The sequence below is a fragment of the Aquarana catesbeiana genome, linkage group LG10, assembly GCF_042186555.1.
Source record: "Aquarana catesbeiana isolate 2022-GZ linkage group LG10, ASM4218655v1, whole genome shotgun sequence".
Lineage (NCBI taxonomy): Eukaryota > Metazoa > Chordata > Amphibia > Anura > Ranidae > Aquarana > Aquarana catesbeiana.
The window spans coordinates 139,266,000-139,288,758 of NC_133333.1; the positions used below are offsets into that span (position 1 = coordinate 139,266,000).

Genomic DNA, 22,759 nt, shown 5'->3' on the forward strand with positions numbered 1-22,759 from the left:
TGCACAAGAATGCCCGCAAACAGTTTGCTGAAGACAAGCAGACTAAGGACATGGATTACGGAACCATGTCCTGTGGTCTGATGAGACCAAGATAAACTTATTTGGTTTGGATGGTGTCAAGCGTGTGTGATGGCAACCATGTGAGGAGTACAAAGACAAGTGTTTCTTGCCTACATTTAAGCATGGTGGTGGGAGTGTCATGGTCTTTGGCTGCATGAGTGCTGCCAGCACTGGGGAGCTACAGTTCATTGAAGGAACCATGAATGCCAACATGTACTGTGACATATTGAAGCAGAGCATGATCCCCTCTCTTCAGAGGCTGGGTCGTAGGGCCATATTCCGACATGATAACCACCCCGAACACACCTCCAAGACGACCACTGTCTTGCTAAAGAAGCTGAGGTTAAAGGTGATAGACTGGCCAAGCATGTCTCCAGACCTAAACCCTATTGAGCATCTGTGGGGCAAATGGAAGGTGGAGGAGCGCAAGGTCTCAAACATCCACCAGCTCCGTGATGTCGTCATGGAGGGGTGGTAGAGGACTCCAGTGGCAAACTGTGAAGCTCTGGTGAACTCCATGCCCAAGAGGGTTAAGGCAGTGCTGGAAAATAATTGTGGCCACACAAAATATTGCCACTTTGGGCCCAATTTGGACATTTTGACTTAGGGGTGTACTCACTTTTGTTGCCAGCGGTTTAGACATTAATGGCTGTGTGTTGAGTTATTTTGAGGGGACAGCAAATTTACACTGTTATACAAGCTGTACACTTACTTCTTTACATTGTAGCAAAGTGTCATTTCTTCAGTGTTGTCACATGAAACGTGTTTTGCTTGCGTCTATCTAGCAAGGTTACTGTGTGGTATAAGCAAGGAAGCTGAAACTTCTGCAGTGTGTATATGTGCTTTTATTATACAAAGATGCTGTACATACAAAACTATTACAATATTAGGAATACAATACAAGACTGACAGATATCTATAACAAGCAAAATGCCTAGCAAATGAACAGCCTATGGTCTATAACAGTACAAATACACTTAAAATGTACTTATCTTCTGTTACTGTATGTTCGTGATCTCCATTGACAACGATTCTTCTGGAGACCAGGCACCTCCTTGTATGAGTGGCTTCTGATCCTAAAGCATGATGGTGTCTCTAACATAGTTAGAGAGAATCAGAAAAGGGGATTGGGAGGTTTCTTATCCTTTATGAAGAGAAGGTGAGCCTCCTGTAATAGCAGTGAGGGCAGTGACAGCAGGAGACCGACGCCCATATGCACCTGTCACTGTATGGTGGGGGAAGTCATCTTCTCCTACACATGTAATGGCTTTAGATGATAGTGGAGCTGAAGTTACACTTTTGCAAGGAAATCCTTCCCATCACAAAGGAGAATTGATTTATGTAGAAGGTTTGGGAGGGCAAACTACACCAGCAGTTAGGATACGGGTGAAATTGGCTATTGGCAAGGGATCAGGATTTATGACAAATGTTTTGGTATCAGAGTTACCCGAAAATATTCTTGGGATGGATGTACTTCAAGGTCAGTCAATTTAGACTGAAAGAGGTACATTCACATTCGGGTATCCTGATAAAGAGTATCTGGTAAGAACGGTGAAAGCTGTGGTCAGAGGTCATGCGAAATGGACCCCTGTCTACATTCCTCCACCAGAGAAGTCAGTCTGTCTCAAGCAGTACAGACTTCCTGGAGGCCACAAAGAAATTGGGGAGACCATTCAAGAACTGTTGAGAGTAGGGATCCCTAGACCTGCTGTAAATTCTTTCTCGTCTCCGGTGTTCCCAGTAAAGAAACCTGATGGGACATATAGAATGACTGTGGATTACAGAGGTCTAAACAAAGTGGCACCTCCATTGAAGACGGCTGTACCAGATATGATCTCAATTGTTGAGAAAATTGCTAAAGATGCAGGAGAATATCACGCTGTGATAGACCTGGCTAATGCTTTCTTTTCGATTTTGATAGACCCAGAGTGTCAAGACCAGTTTGCTATGGTGTGGGACGGCCGCCAGTACACTTTCACCGTGCTTCCTGAAGACTATGTTCATTCTACAACGATTTGTCATGGACTGATTGCCCGAGATTTAAGTACCCTGAGTTTGAAAGTTGCTGTGTTTCACTACATTGATGACATCATGATCTCTGGACCAAAAGAAGAGGTAACTGAAGCACTGCACCTGCTGATACATCACATGGAGAACAGAGGGTGGGCTATCGACAAAGACAAAGTCCAAGGACCTGCCACTGAAGTGAAATTCCTGGAAATGATGTGGACTGGGCCGCAGAGGAAAATTCAAGAGACAGTTGTGCAAAGGCTCTGTCGCCCCCTACTACCAAAGAGGAGGCACAGAAGTTCATTGGAGTTGTGGGGTTCTGGAGATCGTTCATCCCACATCTTGGACTGATTCTGAGACCTATATTATATAGGCTATATATAATGTCACCAGAAAAAAGACTGAATTCTCATGGGGTTCAGAGCAGCGGACTGCATTCCTGGCTGCTAAATAAGCTATTTTGCAGCATCAGGGATTAGGACTCATGAGACAAGGAGTAGCATTTCAGCTGGATGTAGTGGAGCAGAATGGTACCATACCTTGGAGTCTGTGGCAGCCAAATGAAAAGAAAGGACTGAGAGCAATACCCATTGGATTTTGGCTGACAGGGTCACTGAAGAGATATACGCCCCTAGAGAAGTACCTGTTTGGGGCCTACACAGCACTTCAACATGTAGAGACCATTACAGGAAAGGACACAGTCACCATCCATACTGCATTGCCAATAGCAGGATGGGTGAGAGATAATGGACTGACCACTAGGGCAGCTGTAGCCCAGAACCAGACACTGATGAAATGGAAGTGGTACCTTCAAGAAAGAGGGGGTATTGCAGCTGGGGATGTTAGAGACATCATCATGCTTTAAGATCAGAAGCCACTCATCATACACGGAGGTGCCTGGTCTCCAGTAGAATCATTGTCAATGGAGATCACGAACATACAGTAACAGAAGATAAGTAACTTTTAAGTGTATTTGTACTTTTATAGACCATAGGCTGTTCATTTGCTAGGCATTTTGCTTGTTATAGATATCTGTCAGTCTTGCATTGTATTCCTAATATTGTAATAGTTTTGTATGTACAGCATCTTTGTATATTAAAAGAACATTTACACACTGCAGAAGTCTCAGATTCCTTGCTTATACCACAAAGTAACCTTGCTAGATAGACGCAAGCAAAACAAAAAGATATAATAAAATATTTACAAAAATGTGAGGGTGTACTCACTTTTGTGAGATACTGTATCTCTGTTTAAATGGACTTCTATTTAGGTGTAGTGTGGATATTTATAAAACAGAAATTTTATATAAAGGATGATTTATATAATACTTCCTATATGACTTGATTCCATGTATTCCTCACTTCACGCTTGAAATGGGTGTTTCAACAAGACAACGACTCCAAACACACCAGTAAGTGATTATCATCTTGATTTCAGACCAACATGATTAACATTATGGAGTGGCCAGCATAATTCCTGGACCTTAATCCAATAGAAAACTTGTGGGGTGACTGTTTCTGAGGAATAACCAAGAAATGCAGCGGAATTGTGGAATGTAGTGCAATCATCCTGGGCCGGAATACCTGTTCAAAGGTGCCAGAAGTTGGTCAACTCCATGCAACAAAGATGTTAAGCAGTTCTCATAAACAGTGGTTATATAACTAAATATTAGTTCAGTGATTCACAGGAAAACTAAATCTTCAAGCATTTTTCAGTTTATACAGTAAATGTTCGAGTTTGTAAAGAAAAATGCAGACAGTGCTATTTTTTTGGAAAAGCCCAATATTCCTTTTTCTTCTCTTCTGTAAAGCAATAACACATTTGAAAAAATATTCTTCATGTTTTGATTTGAAATAGACTGTGCAGTGTTCCGAAAGCTTTTGTGTGTATGGATATAAAAGCTATCATAAGGATTTGGAGCTACCATAAAAGTAAATGCAGGTTAGAAATGCACAGAAAAGTGCATCTCACACATATTGTTTAGACACCGGCCAAACCCATGTGTTTCCTTGACCATTTTAGGTAGAGTGAGTACTTTTTGAATGTGAAAAATCCTCTCTCACCATAACCTGTGTGGCTACACTGTGTCAAATCCCAGCGTTTATGTCTTGTTTTCTCAAAATCCATGATAGGTTGACATATGCGTTTGCAGTTCCAAGTGGAAATCGTGTTTAGGGTGTTATGCATTCAGGGATGTACAGTATGTCCAAAATACTGACTACCTGCATTATAGCATCCAGTACTCTGAATAAAAGAAACAAAGAAGGAAACTAATGCGCAAAACCAAGGCGATCCAAAGAAGCCAAAGAGGACTAAGAAGCTGCCACACATACGGCAGTGTTCCCACACAGAAAAACAATAAGGTAAATAGAGATATGTGGCGCTAACTCAAAGTGCATAAATGTGATGAAATAAATATAATCCAATTCTTCAAGTAAAGAGCAAAATCACATAAATAAAATGACTAAACATCCATTAAATTCATAAGAAGTGACATTGGATAAATAACAATGAAAATTCATGAAATATGACATCAAATAAATAAACAAATCCAAATGAAGGTGAATAAATCCAAAAATAGTCTAAAAGTGCATCAAGATGAAAAAAAATCACACGCTATAAAAATAGCCCCAATCGATCCAATTAATGTAATACAGTTGCAGCGTGAACAAAGTGAGTCTTCATAAAACAGTTAGTGCAGAAAATAGATGAAAAAAGTGCAAGTGGAAACGATGATAGGTGACAGATTCCTCTTAATAACCGTACTCCGTGGTGCGCCACACGTTTCCCCCAGCCTCCCACCTCTAGCAAAGACCCCTAGGGTCAAGTCGAGCCTGCAATCAGGAAGTGGATGAAACACCATCAATCGATCAGTCTCCTCCGATTGTCACAGGTCTGGCAAATCTCCAGTGGAAGGCCTCAAGTTCGGCTTATGATCCAGGAGATATAAAAAGTGGAATTGAAAAACTGGAAGCTATAAAAGATTGCGATAAGGCAGGCGGACAAGGGAGGGGCTATAGTTCTCCATTCTACGGATGCCTATAAAGAAGAGCTCAATAGGCAACTGAGTAATAACGATACCTATCAGAATCTGCCTAGTAACCCTACAATGAGATATAGAAAAGAATTTGCCAGAAGAAAAATACCTCCAGCCAAATATGTGTAGAATCCCTGTAATTTACACATTACCAAAGATCCATAAGGATAAAAATAAACCTCCAGGAAGACTCATTGTTAATGGGATACAATCTGTTGGTGCGAGGATCGGAGAATATATTGACTGGTTCTTACAGCCAGTGGTGAAAAAAAAACAGATCTTGTCTGAGGGACACTAAGCACCTTATTCAATTATTAAATGATGTCACCTTGACCAAAGAGCCAAATTTACATGGCAACAGTGGACGTTACATCACTATATACGATCATCAATCATGAAGAGGCCTAAGTGATTTAAAATGTGTACAACGAAGATTTATTTTGGATTGTTTGAGGTATAGTTTAGACTCCAACTATTTCTGGCATATGAATTTCTTCTTTAAACAGATATGCGGCATTGCTATGGGCGCAAAATATGCGCCGAGCGTAGCTAATTTATACATGTCAGAATGGGAAGAAGAGGCTTTATACAAAAAATTTCCACCTCAGCTTATTTTATTCAAACGTTATATTGATGATATCATTGTTGTTTGGGGTGTAGACAGAGAAAGTCTTTTGGACTTCCTATTTGGCCTAAACGATAATGATAAAAATATAAAACTTACCTGGGAGATGAGCGATGAAGAAATCCATTTCTTGGATTTAGTCATTAAGAAAGAAGAAGGAAAATTTACTACCCAGACCTTTTTTAAATCTGTGGACAGAAATAGTTACTTGCCTTTAGATAGCAGTCATTATACACCATGGTTGGACAACATACCAAAGGGCCAATTTATTTGATTAAGACAAAACTGTACAACAAAAGAAATGTTTATGAAGCTAGCGAAATTAGTTGGAGAGAGATTTGTGCAAAAAGGTTACTGTCCGGAAGTCATTGATGAAAGAAAGAAAGAAAGTTAATACAAGTCACAATTAGAAATACAGAATATAATAATACTATATCTCTTGTTATGGACTTCAATACCCAACACAAACAAGTCAAAAGAATTGTTAGAAAACATTGGGACATTATCAAGGCAGACCACCATCTCGGTGTTATCCATCCCGAGAAGCCCAGGTTTACCTACCGGAGGGCTCCAACCCCCAGAGACCACCTAGCAAGAAATGTGCTTGATCCACCTACCAAGAAAAACTTTTCCTTTTTTGAAGGGAATGGTTACTATCCCTGTAAAAATGTTACACTTGCCCTCACACTAAAGAAAGTAAGAAAAAGAAGAAGTTTAAGTTTTATCTCTACAGTGATGTCAAAAGAGTATCCAATAGAGTACTTCATATCATGTCGGACTGAGGGGGAAGTTTATTTATTAGAATGCCCGTGCCGGATCCAGTATATTAGTAGAATGAAAAGGGAACTTTGGAGGAGATTGAGGGAGCATGTCCAGAATATTAAAAAGGGGTTTGTTAAACACAGCCTGTCAAGACATTATGCAGAATTTCACAATAAAGACCCCTCATCCCTTTTGGTTTGTGGCATAGAAAAATATAAACCCTATTGGAGAGGAGACAATAAAGTGATTCAAATTAGCCAGCTTGAGTCCAAATGGATACATGAAATATGGACTTTGTGTCAGGAAGGGCATGCCAGCACCCAAGATGGCTGCCGAAGAAGATGACCTGTTACCTCTGCCTGTCAGGAAGGACATGCCAGCACCCAAGATGGCTGCCAAAGAAGATGACCTGTTACCCCTGCCCCTGTCAGAATGCCATTGGTGCACACGCACTCTGTGACAGCTTTTGACACCCAAACAGGCTACTTAAACTCAGTCAGTTTCCAGACTCAGTGCTGTCTGCTCTACAGCGTTCCTTGTGTATCTTGCAATTACCTACCTGACTTCCGTTCCTGTTGTAACCCGGCTTGCTTCCTGACGTTCCTGTTTCCTGCCTGCATCCGACCCCGGCTTGTCCTCTACTCCGCACCTGCCTGCTCCTTCTGCCACTTCGCTGCCAGTTTGCTGACGACCCGGCCTGTAATCTGATGCCGCTTCAGCCTCTGTTCCTGACGTGCCCATTTGTGTATGACCCAACCTGCCTGTACCTGCCTTCTCTTCAGCCTCAAGGGTGCCACCATCCCTTCTGTTGCACCTGCACTTCTGCCTGTGGAGACCGATTGTCTACTCGCTCCAGCTACCTGCCTACCACTGTTCTGGGATTCCTACAGACACCTCTACAGCCCGTCCGAGTGCTCCGATCCAGCTCCAGGTTCAGCGATCCCGCCAGGCACTCATGTGACTCTGCATCTCGGTGCTTCCTGTCAGCTCTTTCAGGGGCTCCAAGTCAGAGCTGTAAGAGAGGCTGTCCTCAGCATATCAGGCTCCATCACCAGGTACATGACAGTAGCAGGCAGCCATCCTGGATTGGCCTGCTCCCAGTGATAAAAAGGGTGTCCAACGTTTCATGGGGTTTGCACATTTTTATCGAAAATTCATCAGAAATTTTTCTGCAATCATATCCCCCATTACAAGTTTAACCAAGCAAGGTACAAGATTCTCTTGGTCTCTGGAAGCTCAGAAAGCTTTTGACACCCTAAAAAGACTTTTCACATCTGCATCTGTCCTGAAACACCCTGACCCAGCCTTGCCCTATGTCTTGGAAGTAGACGCCTCAGAAACAGCGGTCGGAGCAATATTGTCTCAGAGGCAGGGAGTTAAGGCTCTACTGCATCCAGTTGCTTTTTTTTCCCGCAAGCTGTCAAATGCCGAAAGGAACTACGATGTCGGGGACAGTGAACTTTTGGCCATCAAAGCCGCCCTGGAGGAATGGAGGTACCTTCTAGAGGGGGCCGCACACCCAATGTTGATCTATACCGATCATAAGAACCTCGAGTATTTAAGAACAGCAAAAAGATTGAAACCCCGACAAGCCAGGTGGGCACTATTCTTTTCTAGATTCACTTTTCACTTAACGTTCAGGCCCGGATCCAAGGATGCAAAACGCGATCCGTTATCACGCATGTTCAGCAAATCTGAAGAAATCTCATCTCCAGATACCATTCTATCCCCTGGGAACTTCCTGTTACTTCAAGGAGAGTTAATAAAACAAATTAAACAAACTCTAGTAAGGAACCCTTCACCAGCCGGGGTCTCTCTACTGGCAAAGGATGGGCTACTTTGGCATGAAGACAAGGTCTTTGTGGCGGAAGACCTCCGAATGGCCATCCTGGTGCGATGCCATGATCATGTGCTGGCAGGTCATTTTGGCATTGGCAAGACAACTGAATTAGTACAACAGACATTTTGGTGGCCTGGGGTGGAAAAAGATTGTAGGAAATATGTGGAATCTTGCACCACTTGCATCCGCAATAAAACCAGCAGATCCAGAGCCTGGGGTCTGCTAAAACCCTTACCTGTCCCCAGTAGACCTTGGAAGATGATCTCAATAGATTTTATTGTAGAACTTCCCCCATCTGAGGGCCACAACACCATTTTTGTAGTTGTCGATAGACTATTTAAGATGGCACACTTCCTGCCCATGAAGGGCACACCATCTGCTCGAGAAACAGCTCAAACCTTTGTCAAGGAGATCGTAAGGCTTCACGGGATTCCGTGCAATATTGTGTCTGATCGTGGGGTGCAGTTTACATCCAGATTCTGCTGAGCCTTATGTGATTCACTTGGGATTGAACTTTCATTTTCTTCTGCATATCAATCACAAACGAATGGGCAGACAGAGAGGACTAATCAAACCCTCGAACAGTACCTGAGATGTTTCTCCTCATTTTCTCAAAACAATTGGGCTTCTCTGCTTCCCCTGGCCGAGTTTTCTTATAACAATTCAGTACACTCTGCTACAAATCAATCTCCATTTTTTGCAAACTACGGTTTCCACCCTTCTTTTTTGTCTAATACAATTCCAGATTCCCCTGTACCAGCTGTTTCCGAAACTTTTAATTTCTTCAACGCCAATAACAAACTGCTACAGGAAACAATGGCCAAGACACAGGCATACAATAAGGAAGTTTTTGACAGGAAAAGAAGGGGAGAATTGATCTTGAACCCTGTTGATCAAGTGTGGATAGCAACTACTAATTTGAAACTGGCTTGTCCCTCGAAGAAACTGGGCCCTAAATTTATAGGACCATTTCTGGGGGAAGAGACGGATCAATGAGGTTGCGTATGAATTAGAGTTGCCTGAGTCATTTAGAATCCACCCTGTGTTCCACATAACCTTGTTGAAACCTGCCATTCCTGACCCCTTCCCAGGACGAAGTTCCGGCCCGCCTGAACCTGTAATTGACGGGGAGGAAGAGTTTGAGGTGGAAATAATCTTAGACTGCAGGAAGAGAAGAAATCAGATCCAGTTCCTGATAAAATGGAAAGGGTATGGGCCAGAGGACAACTCCTGGGAACCTGAAGGTAATATCCATGCCCGAAATTTGGTTCAAGCTTTTAAGAACTCCCATCCTGACAAGTGGGCCAAGTTGGGCATCCGGAGGCTGCCCTTTGGGGGGGGCAGTGTCAGGAAGGGCATGCCAGCACCCAAGATGGCTGCCAAAGAAGACAACCTGTTACCTCTGCCTGTCAGGAAGGGCATGCCAGCACCCAAGATGGCTGCCGAAGAAGATGACCTGTTACCCCTGCCCCTGTCAGAATGCCATTGGTGCACACGCACCCTGTGACAGCTTTTGACACCTAAACAGGCTACTTAAACTCAGTCAGTTTCCAGACTCAGTGCTGTCTGCTCTACAGCGTTCCCTGTGTATCTTGCAATTACCTACCTTACTTCCATTCCTGTTGTGACCCGGCTTGCTTCCTGACGTTCCTGTTTCCTGCCTGCATCCGACCCCGGCTTGTCCTCTACTCCGCACTTGCCTACGCCTTCTGCCACTTCACTGCCAGTTTGCTGACGACCCGGCTTGTAATCTGATTCTGCTTCAGCCTCTGTTCCTGACGTGCCCGTTTGTGTATGACCCGGCCTGCCTGTACCTGCCTTCTCTTCAGCCTCAGGGGTGCCACCATCCCTTTTGCTGCACCTGCACTTCTGCCTGTGGGGACCGGTTGTCTACTCGCTCCAGCTACCTGCCTACCACTGCTGTTCCTACAGACACCTCTACAGCCCGGCCGAGTGCTCCGATCCAGCTCCAGGTTCAGCGATCCTGCCAGGCACTCGTGCGACTCTGCATCTCGGTGCTTCCTGTCAGCTCTTTCAGGGGCTCCAAGTCAGAGTTGTAAGAGAGGCCGTCCTCTGCATATCAGGCTCCATCACCAGGTACGTGAAATTTGACTCCTTTGGATCATAACGTTGAATTCGACCTCAACTGTTTTATTTTGAATTATTAATTTTTCATTTTCTACTTTTTTATACTACTTTTTTATTCTCCTCCTCTTTGCTGTTACATTCTCCTTCCCTGTTGATGATTTTTTATGCGATTATTACTAGGGTATACCCTATTTGGTTCCCTGTACTTGCCTCCTTTGTTTGTGTCGTATGCTTTTATTTCCTCACATTTACCTATAGTGTGAAATTTTTTATCATTATCACTATTTATCCACAAGATGGCAATATAGGCGAATTAGAACAAGTATTTTTGCTCATGATTATGTTTCATTAACGAGATTTCATTTTCTTACCACTAGATGTCATCTGTCTGCCAGGTTTTAAGGTGTTTCTTGATGAATCACCACCAGATGGCGCTGTCTTATGGAGATTTTATATAGGCTTGTTTATATGGTTTTTTTTTTATTTTCTTTTTCTTTTTTACATTTTTTATTCGGATCTGTTATTAGGGGGTCTTTCTATTATAATTGCTCAGACCTCATATGGTTATTTATGGCGTCTACTGAGTGAGGATACACCTATTAGTATTCCAATCCAATCTACTGAGTGAGGATACGCCTATTAGTATCCCAATCCACTTTGCTGATTAGGAACGGACTATATAAATAGACACCTGATGCATGACTCCATTACTCTGTGATAAAGTCACGTGGGCAGTGAAGATACACGTCAGGGAAGAGTCAGGTGTCATCACTTCCGGCCGCGGCCGAGACCGGAAGTACTGAGATCTGTGCTGTTCATTTTATGCTGTATATGTAAGTTACTATGTTGTTTTGAATAAACCTGTTTTGAATACTGCAAAATGGGGATACTCCTTTCTAATGCATGCCTCCACCCAACTTGCTGAACTTGAGGCCTTCCATTGGAGATTTGCCAAACCTGTGACGATCGGAGGAGACTGATCGATTGATGGTGTTTCATCCACTTCCTGATTGCAGGCTCGACTTAACCCTTTGCTAGAGGTGAGAGGCTGGGGGAAACGTGTGGCGCACCACAGAGTACGGTTATTAAGAGGAATCTGTCACTTATCATCGTTTGCACTTGCAGTTTTTTCATCTATTTTCTGCACGAACTGTTTTATGAAGACTCACTTTGTTCACGCTGGAACTGTATTACATTAATTGGATCAACTTGTGGCTATTTTTATAGTGTTTCTGCACTTTTTTGCATTTTTATGCGATTTTTGTTATTGCATGTGACTTTTTTATCTCATGTGATTTTTTTTTTTTTTTTTTTTTTTTTTTCCATCTTGATGCACATAGACTATTTTTGGATTTATTGACCTTCATTTGGATTCGTTTATTTATTCATTTATTTGATGTCATATTTCATGAATTTTCACTGTTATTTATCCGATGTCACTTCTTATGAATTTAATGGATGTTTAGTCATTTTATTTATGTGATTTTGCTCTTTACGCATATGCACTTTACTTGAAGAATTGGATTATATTTATTTCATCACATTTATGCACTTTGAATTAGCGCCACATATCTCTATTTACAGTACTCTGAATAGCAGCCACATATTTCAACCTGTAATAGATTTTGAAAGACAAGACAAAAATAGCAGGACTTAACACACATGGACTAAACACAAAGTGTACATGCAGCATTATCGAAAGAGTTACTGTATACAAAGCACCTGGAACACTTCAATAGTACAGTGAGTAAAATGGTACATAATATAACTGGATACTAATATTTATAGGTAAAGTTGATCCAATATCCAATTGCCTCTTTGGGGATCAGGAAGGATTTTTTTCCCCTGCTGTAGCAAATTGGATCATGCTTTATTGTGTGTGTGGTGTTTTTTTTTTTTTTTTTGTTTTTTTTTTTGCCTGCCTCTGGATCAATTGTGTGTATGTTATGTATGTATGTATGTATGTATGTGTATGTGTGTATATATATATATATATATATATATATGTGTGTGTGTGTGTGTGTGTGTGTGTGTGTATGTGTATATATATATATATATATATATATATATATATATATATATAATTTCTCATTGTAAAATGTTTTTTTTCTTCCTTTTTATTGGTTGAACTGGACGGACTTGTGTCTTTCTTCAACCAAACTAACTATATCTGATTAATATGTTCATAGTTTATTTGCTTTCCATGTAGTTGTATACAGCTCATGGTTTGATCATGTGAAAGGATGGATGCAAATGAAGACAAATAAGAACTTCTTTTATATCACTTACGAGGAACTTCATCAGGTAAAGGGTCAGAATTATTATATTTGGGGTCCTTTCTGTGATGATTAGCTCTTCAATACAATTCCAATCTAGACTATGGTCCCCCAGTCTTTTTACTCAGGTAGCAGTTACAGTGCAAGTTTTAGTACTCTGTTAAAATAGAATGCATACCAGAGCAGTCTTGTGGGAAGGTTTAATTGCCATAAAAGACTGTGTCAACCAAAGAACTGACATCAACACATGTACAGACACCTGAGCCCAACAAGCCCAAGATGGCTGCTAGGAGTCAAACTGCACATGGGTCTACACAGAGTGCCTGTGGGTGGACTGACAGAGAACTAGAGTTGGGCGAACAGTTCGAGCCGAGCAAAAGTTCGGCCTAAATTTCACCTGTTTGCCCATTCGGCGAACACTCGATTTTGCAGGGCGCTTGGTAGGATAGTCATCTGCTGAGCCCCCCACAATGCACTGCACAGTGAATTCTAAGCCCTGATTGGGCAAAGCTTTGCCCAATCAGGGCACAGTGAATAGCTGGATGTTAAGGAGCGGGCCGGAAAGCCTCCAGGTCTGGTATGGATTTTAACCGTTTCCGGACTGCTCCACGTACATTTACTATAGCAGGGTGGCCCGGGTACGCAAAATCACTTACCTGTAAACAAAGCACACCGCTGATCTGTTAGGGAGGAAACGTGAGAGATCATGTTTCATCTAAGCTGAATCACGATCTCGCTCTTCCTCCAGTAAACCCTCTCCCCCCACATTTAGAAACACCTCCCAGGGAACACATATTACCCCTTGATCGACCACTAGTGTTAACCCCTTCCCTGCCCAGTCATTTATACAAGGATCAATGCATTTTGTTTTAGCACTGATCACTGTATTAGTGTGACTTAGGGTCAGATTTGACCCTGACACAAAAAGTGTCACTTAGGGTCAGATTTGTCCGCAGAAATGTCGCAGTCCCGCTAAAAAGCGCAGATTGCTACCATTAAAAATAAAAGTTCCTAAATCTATCCCGTAGTTTGTAGACGCTATAACTTTTGTGCAAACCAATCAATATACACTTATTGATATTTTTTTTTACCAAAAATATATAGCAGAATACATATTGGCCTAAATTTAATGAAGAAATTAGTTTTTTACATTTTTGTATTTATTTATTTTTTTGCATCTGTATTATAGCAGAAAGTAGAAAATATTATTATTTTTTTTTTTGTTTTTCAAAATTGTCGGTCTTTTTTTGTTTATAGCGCAAAAAATAAAAACCGCAGAGGTGATCAAATGCCACCAAAAGAAATCTCTATTGGTGGGAAAAAAAGGAGATCAATTTTGTTTGGGTACAACGTTGCACGCCCGCGCAATTGTCATTTAAAGCGACGCAGTGCCGTATCGCAAAAAATGGCCTGGTTAGGAAGTGGGTAAAACCTTCCGGAGCTGAGGTGGTTAAGGGGAACCCCACACCAAAAAAAAAAATTGTAGGCCCCCCAAAATCCATACCAGACCCTTATCTGAGCATGCAGCCTGGCAGGACAGGAAGGGGGGACGTATGAGCGTACCAGACCACATGCCCTCAACATGGGGCGGTGCTTTGGGGCAGGGGGCCTCTGCATGTTGATTGGGACAATGTCCTCATCCCGACAACCCTGGGTGGTGGCTGTGGGGGTCTCTGATCAGGAGGCTTATCAGAATCTGGAAGCCCCCTTTAACAAGGGGGCCCCCAGATCCCGCCCACAATGTCAATGAGTATGGGGTGTCAAAAATATATAGACAGATATATAGACAGGAGGCAGTTTTTGACAATTTCCCCCCCCCCCCCACACCTGCCACACCGCCGGACCTGAAAAAAAAAAAATGCTCTGGCGGCACCGAATGCCTGCTCTGCCATTTGACAGTACTTAAATGCACTGGTCAGTGATGCCACCTGGTGATCTGATGGGCTGCATGCTCAGATAAAGGTCTGTTATGGATTTTGGGGGGGACCCCACTCCATTTTTTATTTTGGCATGGGGTTCCCCTTACAATCCATAAAGACCTGAAGGGCCTGGTATGGATTGGGGGGGCCCCACGCTGTGTGTTTTTTTTTTTTTTTTTTTTTTTTTTTTTTTTTTGTTTTTTTTTTGTTTTTTTTAAACATTTTTGTATTGCCGGCAATGGTATTGTATTTCCAGCAATTTAAATAGCAATTTCAGTTTTGCTCCAGCGGGTTCTATACACGGTGCAGATGCCCCACTTTGGGGGCAGACTTAGAGGACCCCCCAGGCACTATATTTAAAGGGAGTTTTCCTTTTTATTGTTTCACTTTAGGCATAATTAAAATCACTGCTCCTGTAAAAACGATCTTTTTAAAAAAATGTTTGCATTGATACATGTCCCCCAGTGCAGTACGCGAGCCCTAATACCCTTTTTATGGCCAGTGACTTGCATATAAGCCTTCAAAATGGGGACTTTTGATTTTTCAAATTTGGTTCCCATGGGGTTCGGGTCCGAACTTTTGCGATGTTCTAGAGTTCTGGCGCAAACCGAACCGGGGGTGTTCGGCCCAACTCTCTAGAGAACTAAGTCAGCAGTAATTTCCATTTCATAAGTTTTACCAAAGACAGGGATCCATAGAAAACAAGTGGAGAAAAAGGAAAGGAGATAGTGTGGCTGATGAGAGCAAAAGACAAGAAAGAGGTAAAGTCATATGACAATACCTCCCATAAGCCACTTTTTAATAAGCCCACCCAGGCTCTAAGCCCCTAAAAGAGCACCAGACATAGGCTGGTGACATACAATGGGTGACATACACTATAGATTTCCTTACACATAAACAGAACAAAAGGTTAAAACGCTTTATTAAGACAACCTTTAGTAAAGCTGAAATTGAGCAAATTGTGCATTGTTTCAGTACACTGAGGCCAAATGTCCAAAAACAGTGGGAGCCCAGCAAATTGCTTGAGAAAGGAACCAACTTTTCATGGGGTCGATCCCACTAACTCCCCCCCACCCACATTAATGCTTAAACTCTCTACTATTTTTTCCAATTATGATTATTCTGTCTTTCTTATTATCATCATCATCATCATCATCATCATCATCAGTCTATCATTTCTTGAATCACATGATAGGTTGATATGTAAATATAAATGTACTCATGTAGCAGTATGACTGTATCTGGTACTTGAATACTTGCAATTGATGATCTGTTATTAAAAAAAGAAGGAAAATAAACTGAACTGAAAATAAAGTGAACTGTTTTTAACTTCACTGTGACCCACGATAAATGTTTAGGCACTCCTCAGGCTTACAAGGTCCAGTAAGTTGGATGCCGCTGACTAGTGAGGGTGCAGGCTGGGGATAGGTTTGTCCAGACCCAAAACACACTGTAGAAATAGAAAAAGCCCGGCCCCCCACACCTCTCCTGGCCCACTAGGGTAGTAGTTAGCAGGTAAAACCAGCCTCAATTCGATTCATCCAACCATTCCCCAATATGTTTCACCCCACCCTTTCTATTTTTACAGCGTGTTTTTAACTACAGTTATCAGGCAATATTTACTGGTATAATGTACCAATAAACTGAACAAAGAGTACCCAGGTTCATGCATTAAAGGGTTGTCTTTTTTTGTTTGTGTTTCAAACTATAGGCATATGCTGCATTTAAATTAATGTTAAAGATGCAATGCTTTGGAAAATGGATACTTCTACTAATGATTTTGCTCTTTTTCCAGGATCTCAGAGGAAGTGTGTTAAAAATTTGTGAATTTTTAGGGAAAGAATTAGATGAAGCACATACTGATTTAGTTGTAAACAATTCATCTTTCAAAGCAATGAAAGAGAACAAGATGTCCAATTACACTTTACTTCCTCAGGATTTTTTAGATCAAACCAAAGGTTCTTTTATGCGCAAAGGTAAAAATCTGATTTAATATATGCTGTCATTGTTAGCACCATCATTTTCATGCACTTTTCATGATTGTGGTTTATACAAAGAAATATGAATACTGGATGTCAGATGGATTATACAATATACCACATTTCTAATATAATTGAAGACAAAAAAAGTGACTTTAACGGTACAGAATGTATCAATGAATATAATCACCTGTAGCTTTCTTTTCGGGGGAGGGTGTTATGAGAAATGGCCCTCCCCAAACACGATATTACGCTCAACCTGTAGGTAAATAAGAGAGCCAGAACCTTCGCTAAGTGGAAGAGTGTGTTTGATAATAAAGTTGGCAGTGCATCCACCCAGAACAGGACCTCTGTATGCAGAGGGGATTCCCTTCCTGCGAAATTACCATTAATTTAATCAAAGTAGTTGGAAGAAGAGAAACCAGTGCAACCAACATATAACATTAACCATAGGTATATAGAAACACATCAGTATAGCAATAATACAAACTTTATATAATAAAAGGTTAATAATAGTACATACATCCAATGTACAAACCGGTAATACCAACAAAGGGCGCAACAGGTGTCCTGGTGGAATTGTGCACATATTCCCAAGTATACACAGTTATTGATAAAGACACCTCCAGATGAATGTTGCATCAAAGTCCAGTTGCAGAGGACTCTGAGGATGATCACGATGTGGTGGCCATCTTGGTGTTGAATATCTGAAGATAAAATCAGTGATGATGGGGAGATTTTCCAACCATTGTCCAACCAGCCTGTAATGTAGTCTCTCACTAGCAGAAACTGTATTGTGACACTAGAACTCAGGGTCAGCCTATCTACTCTGCCTCTTAGTTCCTAGTAGCTTCTAATCTGCCATACAACTGAGCTAACTACATGTGGGTAACCTGGCTTTAGCCTTAGCCTATAAGGGACAGGGTTAAAGTGTCAATAAACACATTTGCATATGCATGGACTAATAGTGCATTGAATTACTGTAGCTAACTTTTTTTTTTTTACATACATACATTGGTCACAAGATCAATAGCCTATTGCTCAGTGTGGAATATGTGGGTAGTACTAACTGCAAGAGTGTGATGAATCCTGCACACACCCTTGTGCCTGGAGCAACAGAGCCGATTGGTGCTCTAGTCATGTGGCTTCATGTATAAAAAGAAAAACGGATCCAAATATTATATAAGAAATGTAAAATAAAGGCTATAGGCATAACGATTGGATACCATAATTAAGAATGTTTGTTAAAATAAAGATTTTTATTAACTCATAGCGGAAGATGGAGTTTATCACCCCACCTGATATACCTGTCACATCCTGCAGCCTCTAAGTCAGCATGCCCAGAATAAACTCTTCCTGCCCAAACTACAGTACAATAAATTATCCATAGGCGGCGCTTTAAAAGACTTTACAGGTTACTAGTTTAGAGCTACACAGGAGGTCTGGTGTTCGAATTATTGCTCTTGCTCTGACGTTTGTGGCGATACCTCCTGTGTGGTGCGATCGCCGTTTACATATGCATGCGGGACCTATGTGCACATTCGCATTTGTGCATGAGCATGGGGGAACAGGGCACATTTATATTTTTTATTTTATTTAAATTTATTTTTTACACTGTACTTTTTTTTTTTTTTTTTTTTTTTTTTTTTAAGATTCATTTTATTGCTATCACAAGGGATGAACAACATCCCTTGTGATAGCATGGGCTGTGACAGGTCCTCTTTTTAGAGAGATCTGGGGTCTATTAGACCCCAGCTCTCTCCTTTTGCCTCCAAAGCATCTAATCAGAGATCAGTTTGATCAGATGCTTTTACAAGCCGGTAACGTCTTGTATGCAATAAGCCGGGACTGGAAGTGACTAAATCCTCGACGCTTCTGGTTTCTGACATCAGAAAAGGGGGAAGTAACTTCTGTTTCTATCATTCTTCTCAGCATATGCAAACTGGTTGCTTTGGCCCCAGGCTTTCTGGTGGAATGGGGAGCCCAAAAAAGGTGGCGGCAGGAGTGGGGGGACCCCCTTCCGCCCCCTATAAAAGTTATCAGGCAACTGTATAGCCACTCGGATAACATTTACTTTGTGTAGAATCACCGGCTAAATAAAATGGTACCGTCTCATGGTTGTAGCTGCTGTAACCATGATTTTGGTATAACCTGCTCAATAGAAGGCCATATCTATCTATCTATCTATCTATCTACACAGTGGAGAAATAATTATTTGATCCCATGCAGATGTAAGTTTGCCCACTTACAGAGAAATAATAATATTATAATAATTTTTATAATTTTTTCCCCACTGTATCTACGGCGGTATTGAGGTGGTTAAACAATATTTTATTGATTTATGGTTTTATTTATTCTGTCAATACCGTGACCACCAGTGTATTGGGGCTGCAGTCAGCAGTAGAAGGCCTGGTGTATCATTTTGGGAGGCTAGAGGTGGAAGAAAGAGGAAGTGCTGTCAATAGCTCTGTTGGAGCTGCCCCTACAAGATAAGCTGCAGAGTCAGGTGGGGCAGCTAGCTGGAGAGAAAATGGGGGGAAAAAAATGGAAATGCATGGCTTCCTTAGACTGAAAATGGAGCATGCGCAGACAGAGTGGCAATCTAATAGACTGAGGATTGGCCCACATAGTGCTGCCACTCTCAATAGGGGAGCCATATGAACTAGCAGGATCACCAGGTATTTACTACCTAATATTCTAGTTTTAAAAGAAACCTTCAGCACATATAGGGGGTCATATACTATAGCGCCAGGAAGTACTGGGCACTATTAAAAATAACAGCGCCCATTTTAGCCAATTAAAATTTCAACAGGCGAATGTGCGAATGAAAAAGAGCGCTAATAGCGGCAAACAAACGTTAGCAAATTCATATCAGTGCTAATTGGCGATTCTGCGTATATGCAAATGCCAATTTCTACTAAGTTATTATATAATATTATATAGTACTCCTATTTTTTTTTTTCCTTCTTTTGCTAACGAATGTAGTTATGAATGATAATTACTTAGTAATGTCTGTTATTCTGTAAAGTTACATGTATTAAACATTTAGGTTACCTATTTGTTGTATGTTTTTTTTTTTTCATTTAGGGGACTATAAAGCGGTAATTATTTATGTTCATAATACTACACTATTATGCAGGTCTTGTACTTAGCACAATGGCTTAGTGGTCTGCTCAGATGTCTCCACAGCACTCACGGTACAAGTTCAAATACCAGCCAGCCTACCATCCACCAGCTGTGTTTATTTTTTCAGTGCACAAGTGAATTAAAATAAACAAAGAAATGTAAACTGCCCGTTAGCTAGTGTGTGGTGTTTGGAATTTCACACCATAATATTATTAAATACTTATATACCATTGTATGCATTTGAAGAGTTAATAGAATCAGCCAAAATAAAGTGCATTGGCTAATTGGCATTCATCTATTTTCAGCATATGCTGCTTTGGCTAATTGTCATTTGCCTTTTTTTCACCAAATCAATCTTTTAGTATCTCTCAGTGGGATTTGAACCCATGAGTCCTTCAAAGCCTGAATTTTTCAAGGTAGAAGTGCTGATCACTAGCCTATTGGGCGTAGCACAATCGTACATAGAAAATACGTTTACTAGTGTTTGATGATTCTTCTCCCTGAGCTGTCTCTCCTGCCACTGCCACCTTCTCCCGCTGCTGTGTTCTTCTGCACAGCCGATTACCCGCTAATAAAAAAAAAAAAGCCTCTCTTATTCTGCAGCGGTCTTCTGTGGCCATCCGATAACATCACCCGGAGAGTCCGCTCCATGGCTATGTAAGAGACGCCACACAGCGGGTGACAACCCAGTGGAGGAAGACTGCCACAGAAGAAGAGCGGCTTTTTTTTTATTAGCAGGTAACCAGTGGTACGGAAGAACACAGCAGATGGAGAAGACGGCGGCGACAGGAGAGAGGGCTCTGGGAGAATACAGCTCGGGGAGAAGATGGAGGAGGAAGAGACAGCGTCTGGAGAAGACAGCTCAGGGAAGAAGACAGCTCAGGGCTATTTTACAATAAAGGACTTGTCAGTGGCTTTGGTGTCAGCTCGGGTGACACCAGAGCTTTTTTCTGTCTGGTGACCACCTCCGGCGATAGCCCCTTACGCGCGCTCACTGCTTTCACTTTCACACAAAACAGGTGACAGCGCCCCGGCGGTGTGCACAGTCCTCCCTGACCAGCATTATCTCTATGAAAGGGGGAGGGGGAGGGGGCGGGGGGATGATGTGCACGGCAGCTTTACCATCCCTGCAGCGGCTCCACTATCCCGGCCAGCGGCGGCTCCACTATCCCAGCCTGCAGCGGCTCCATTATCCCGACCAGCGGCGGCTCCTTCTACAACCCAGGGACATGTGTGCAGACTGCACACCTGACCCTCTGTAAGTTGAAGCTGCTCTTTGGCAGCAGCCTCCCTGTCCACTCTTCTGTCCTCTTTTCTGTCCTGTGAAGCATGTGGTACTTAACTTTGCACCTTATACATAGAGTGCTCTTGAGCCTTGCACCCTGTACATAGCGATCCTTGCACCCTGTACATAGCGATCCTTGCACCCTGTACATAGCGATGCTTGCACCCTGTACATAGCGATGCTGGCACCCTGGCTGTACATAGCAAACTTCTGAGCCCTACACCCTGTACATAGCAAACTTCTGCACCCTGTTTGTATCACATTCCTGAACGCTGTACTCTGTATGTAGTGTACTTCTGAACCCTGTGCATAATGCACTCATAGTATTTAACAATGCCTTTGTAAGGCCCTCCCATTGACAGCGCAATTCAGTCACACCTACCCTTTAATGCAGTGTGATCTCCCCCTGTGGGGGGGTTGTGGTGGGGGCATGGTTGAGCCTTGGGTGACACCAAGTGCATTGTGGCAGGTTAGTCAGGAGAGAGGCTTATGCGCTAACATGCCAAGTGTCTACTGCTCTGTCCTGCTTCTGCTGTCACTGTGGCAGGCTAGGAAGTGAGAGCCGTGGTGGTGTGGTAAAACATAGCATTCCCCCCCCCCCGCCGGGGGGCGTGACACCATGTTTTACCACACCAGGTAAAACCAACCCTGGTGACACCACTGGGACTTGTCAAAAACCAGCTATTGATTTTTTTTTTTACTGCTTTTTTGGGTGAACGGGTGGGGGTAAAATGTACCCCATACCTATTTACATAGGGGGCAGGATCTTGGAGGGCTTCCAGATTCTGAAAAAAACCCTGCCCGCAGACCGACAACCACCGACCAGGGTTGTCGGGAAGAGGCGCTTGTCCCCATCAACATGGGAACAAAGTGCTTTGGGGCATGTGGCCTGGTAGAATTCTGAAGGGGAGGGTGCTCGCTCGTCCCCCCCTATCCTGACCTCCAGGCTGCATGCTCGAAAAAGGGTCTGGTATGGATTTTGGGGGGGCCCCACATTTTATTTACATTTTGGTGTGGGGTTCCCCTTAGAGTCCATACCAGACCCGATGTTGTTTTTCTTGATTTTGGAATTCCACACCATAATATAATTGAATAAGTACATACCATTGCATGCATTTGAAGAGTTAAAATATGGAATAAACCAAACTGATGTGCATTGGCTATTTATGCTGCTGAGTACAATGCACGCTTTCAGGAGGTGATGCTGTCAGTGGGATTTGAGCTCATGGTCTTGAACCTTTTGCGTGCAGCAGGGCATACCACTATGCTACAGAGCTGAGCACATACCTACAAAGAAAATACATTTACTAATGTTTGATTCTATACAAAAATGTTTTGCATTTCAGGCATTAATATTATAGTAACAATCATGCTGATGTGGCATTGGCTAATAGACGGTCGCCTCTTTTCAGCATATGCTGCTGAGTCTAATGCGAGCTTTTAGTAGGTGATACCATCTGTGTGATTTTTCAGCCATTTGAGCACAATTATATTGAGAACATGCGTTTACTAGTGTTTGATGGTGGGACTACTTTATGTTCTAGGTATAATAGTACTCAGCACAGTGACTTGGGCCCCTTTCACACTTGTGCGACCTGAAAGTTGCACGATTTTGATGCGACTTTAAGCAATGCCTGTGTAATCTTGAGGTCTATGGATGCAAGTGTCACAGGGAAAGGCACGCAATCTTCCCGCGATTTTGCCGCAATTCCAGGGAATGCCTGTGTAAACTTGAGGTCTATGGACCTCAAC

The 22,759-nt window shown here is 42.3% G+C and overlaps 1 protein-coding gene across 1 annotated transcript in view; it reads left to right on the top strand.

Annotated features, from left to right (window-relative positions):
* The window catches only part of LOC141110923 (sulfotransferase 2B1-like), a 157,011-nt gene that overhangs the window by 96,753 nt on the left and 37,499 nt on the right, over nt 1–22,759 (top strand). The window contains exons 4-5 of the mRNA XM_073602723.1: nt 12,632–12,726; nt 16,413–16,593. Of these exons, the coding sequence (XP_073458824.1) occupies nt 12,632–12,726; nt 16,413–16,593 (276 nt within the window). The remainder of the gene's footprint in view (nt 1–12,631; nt 12,727–16,412; nt 16,594–22,759) is intronic.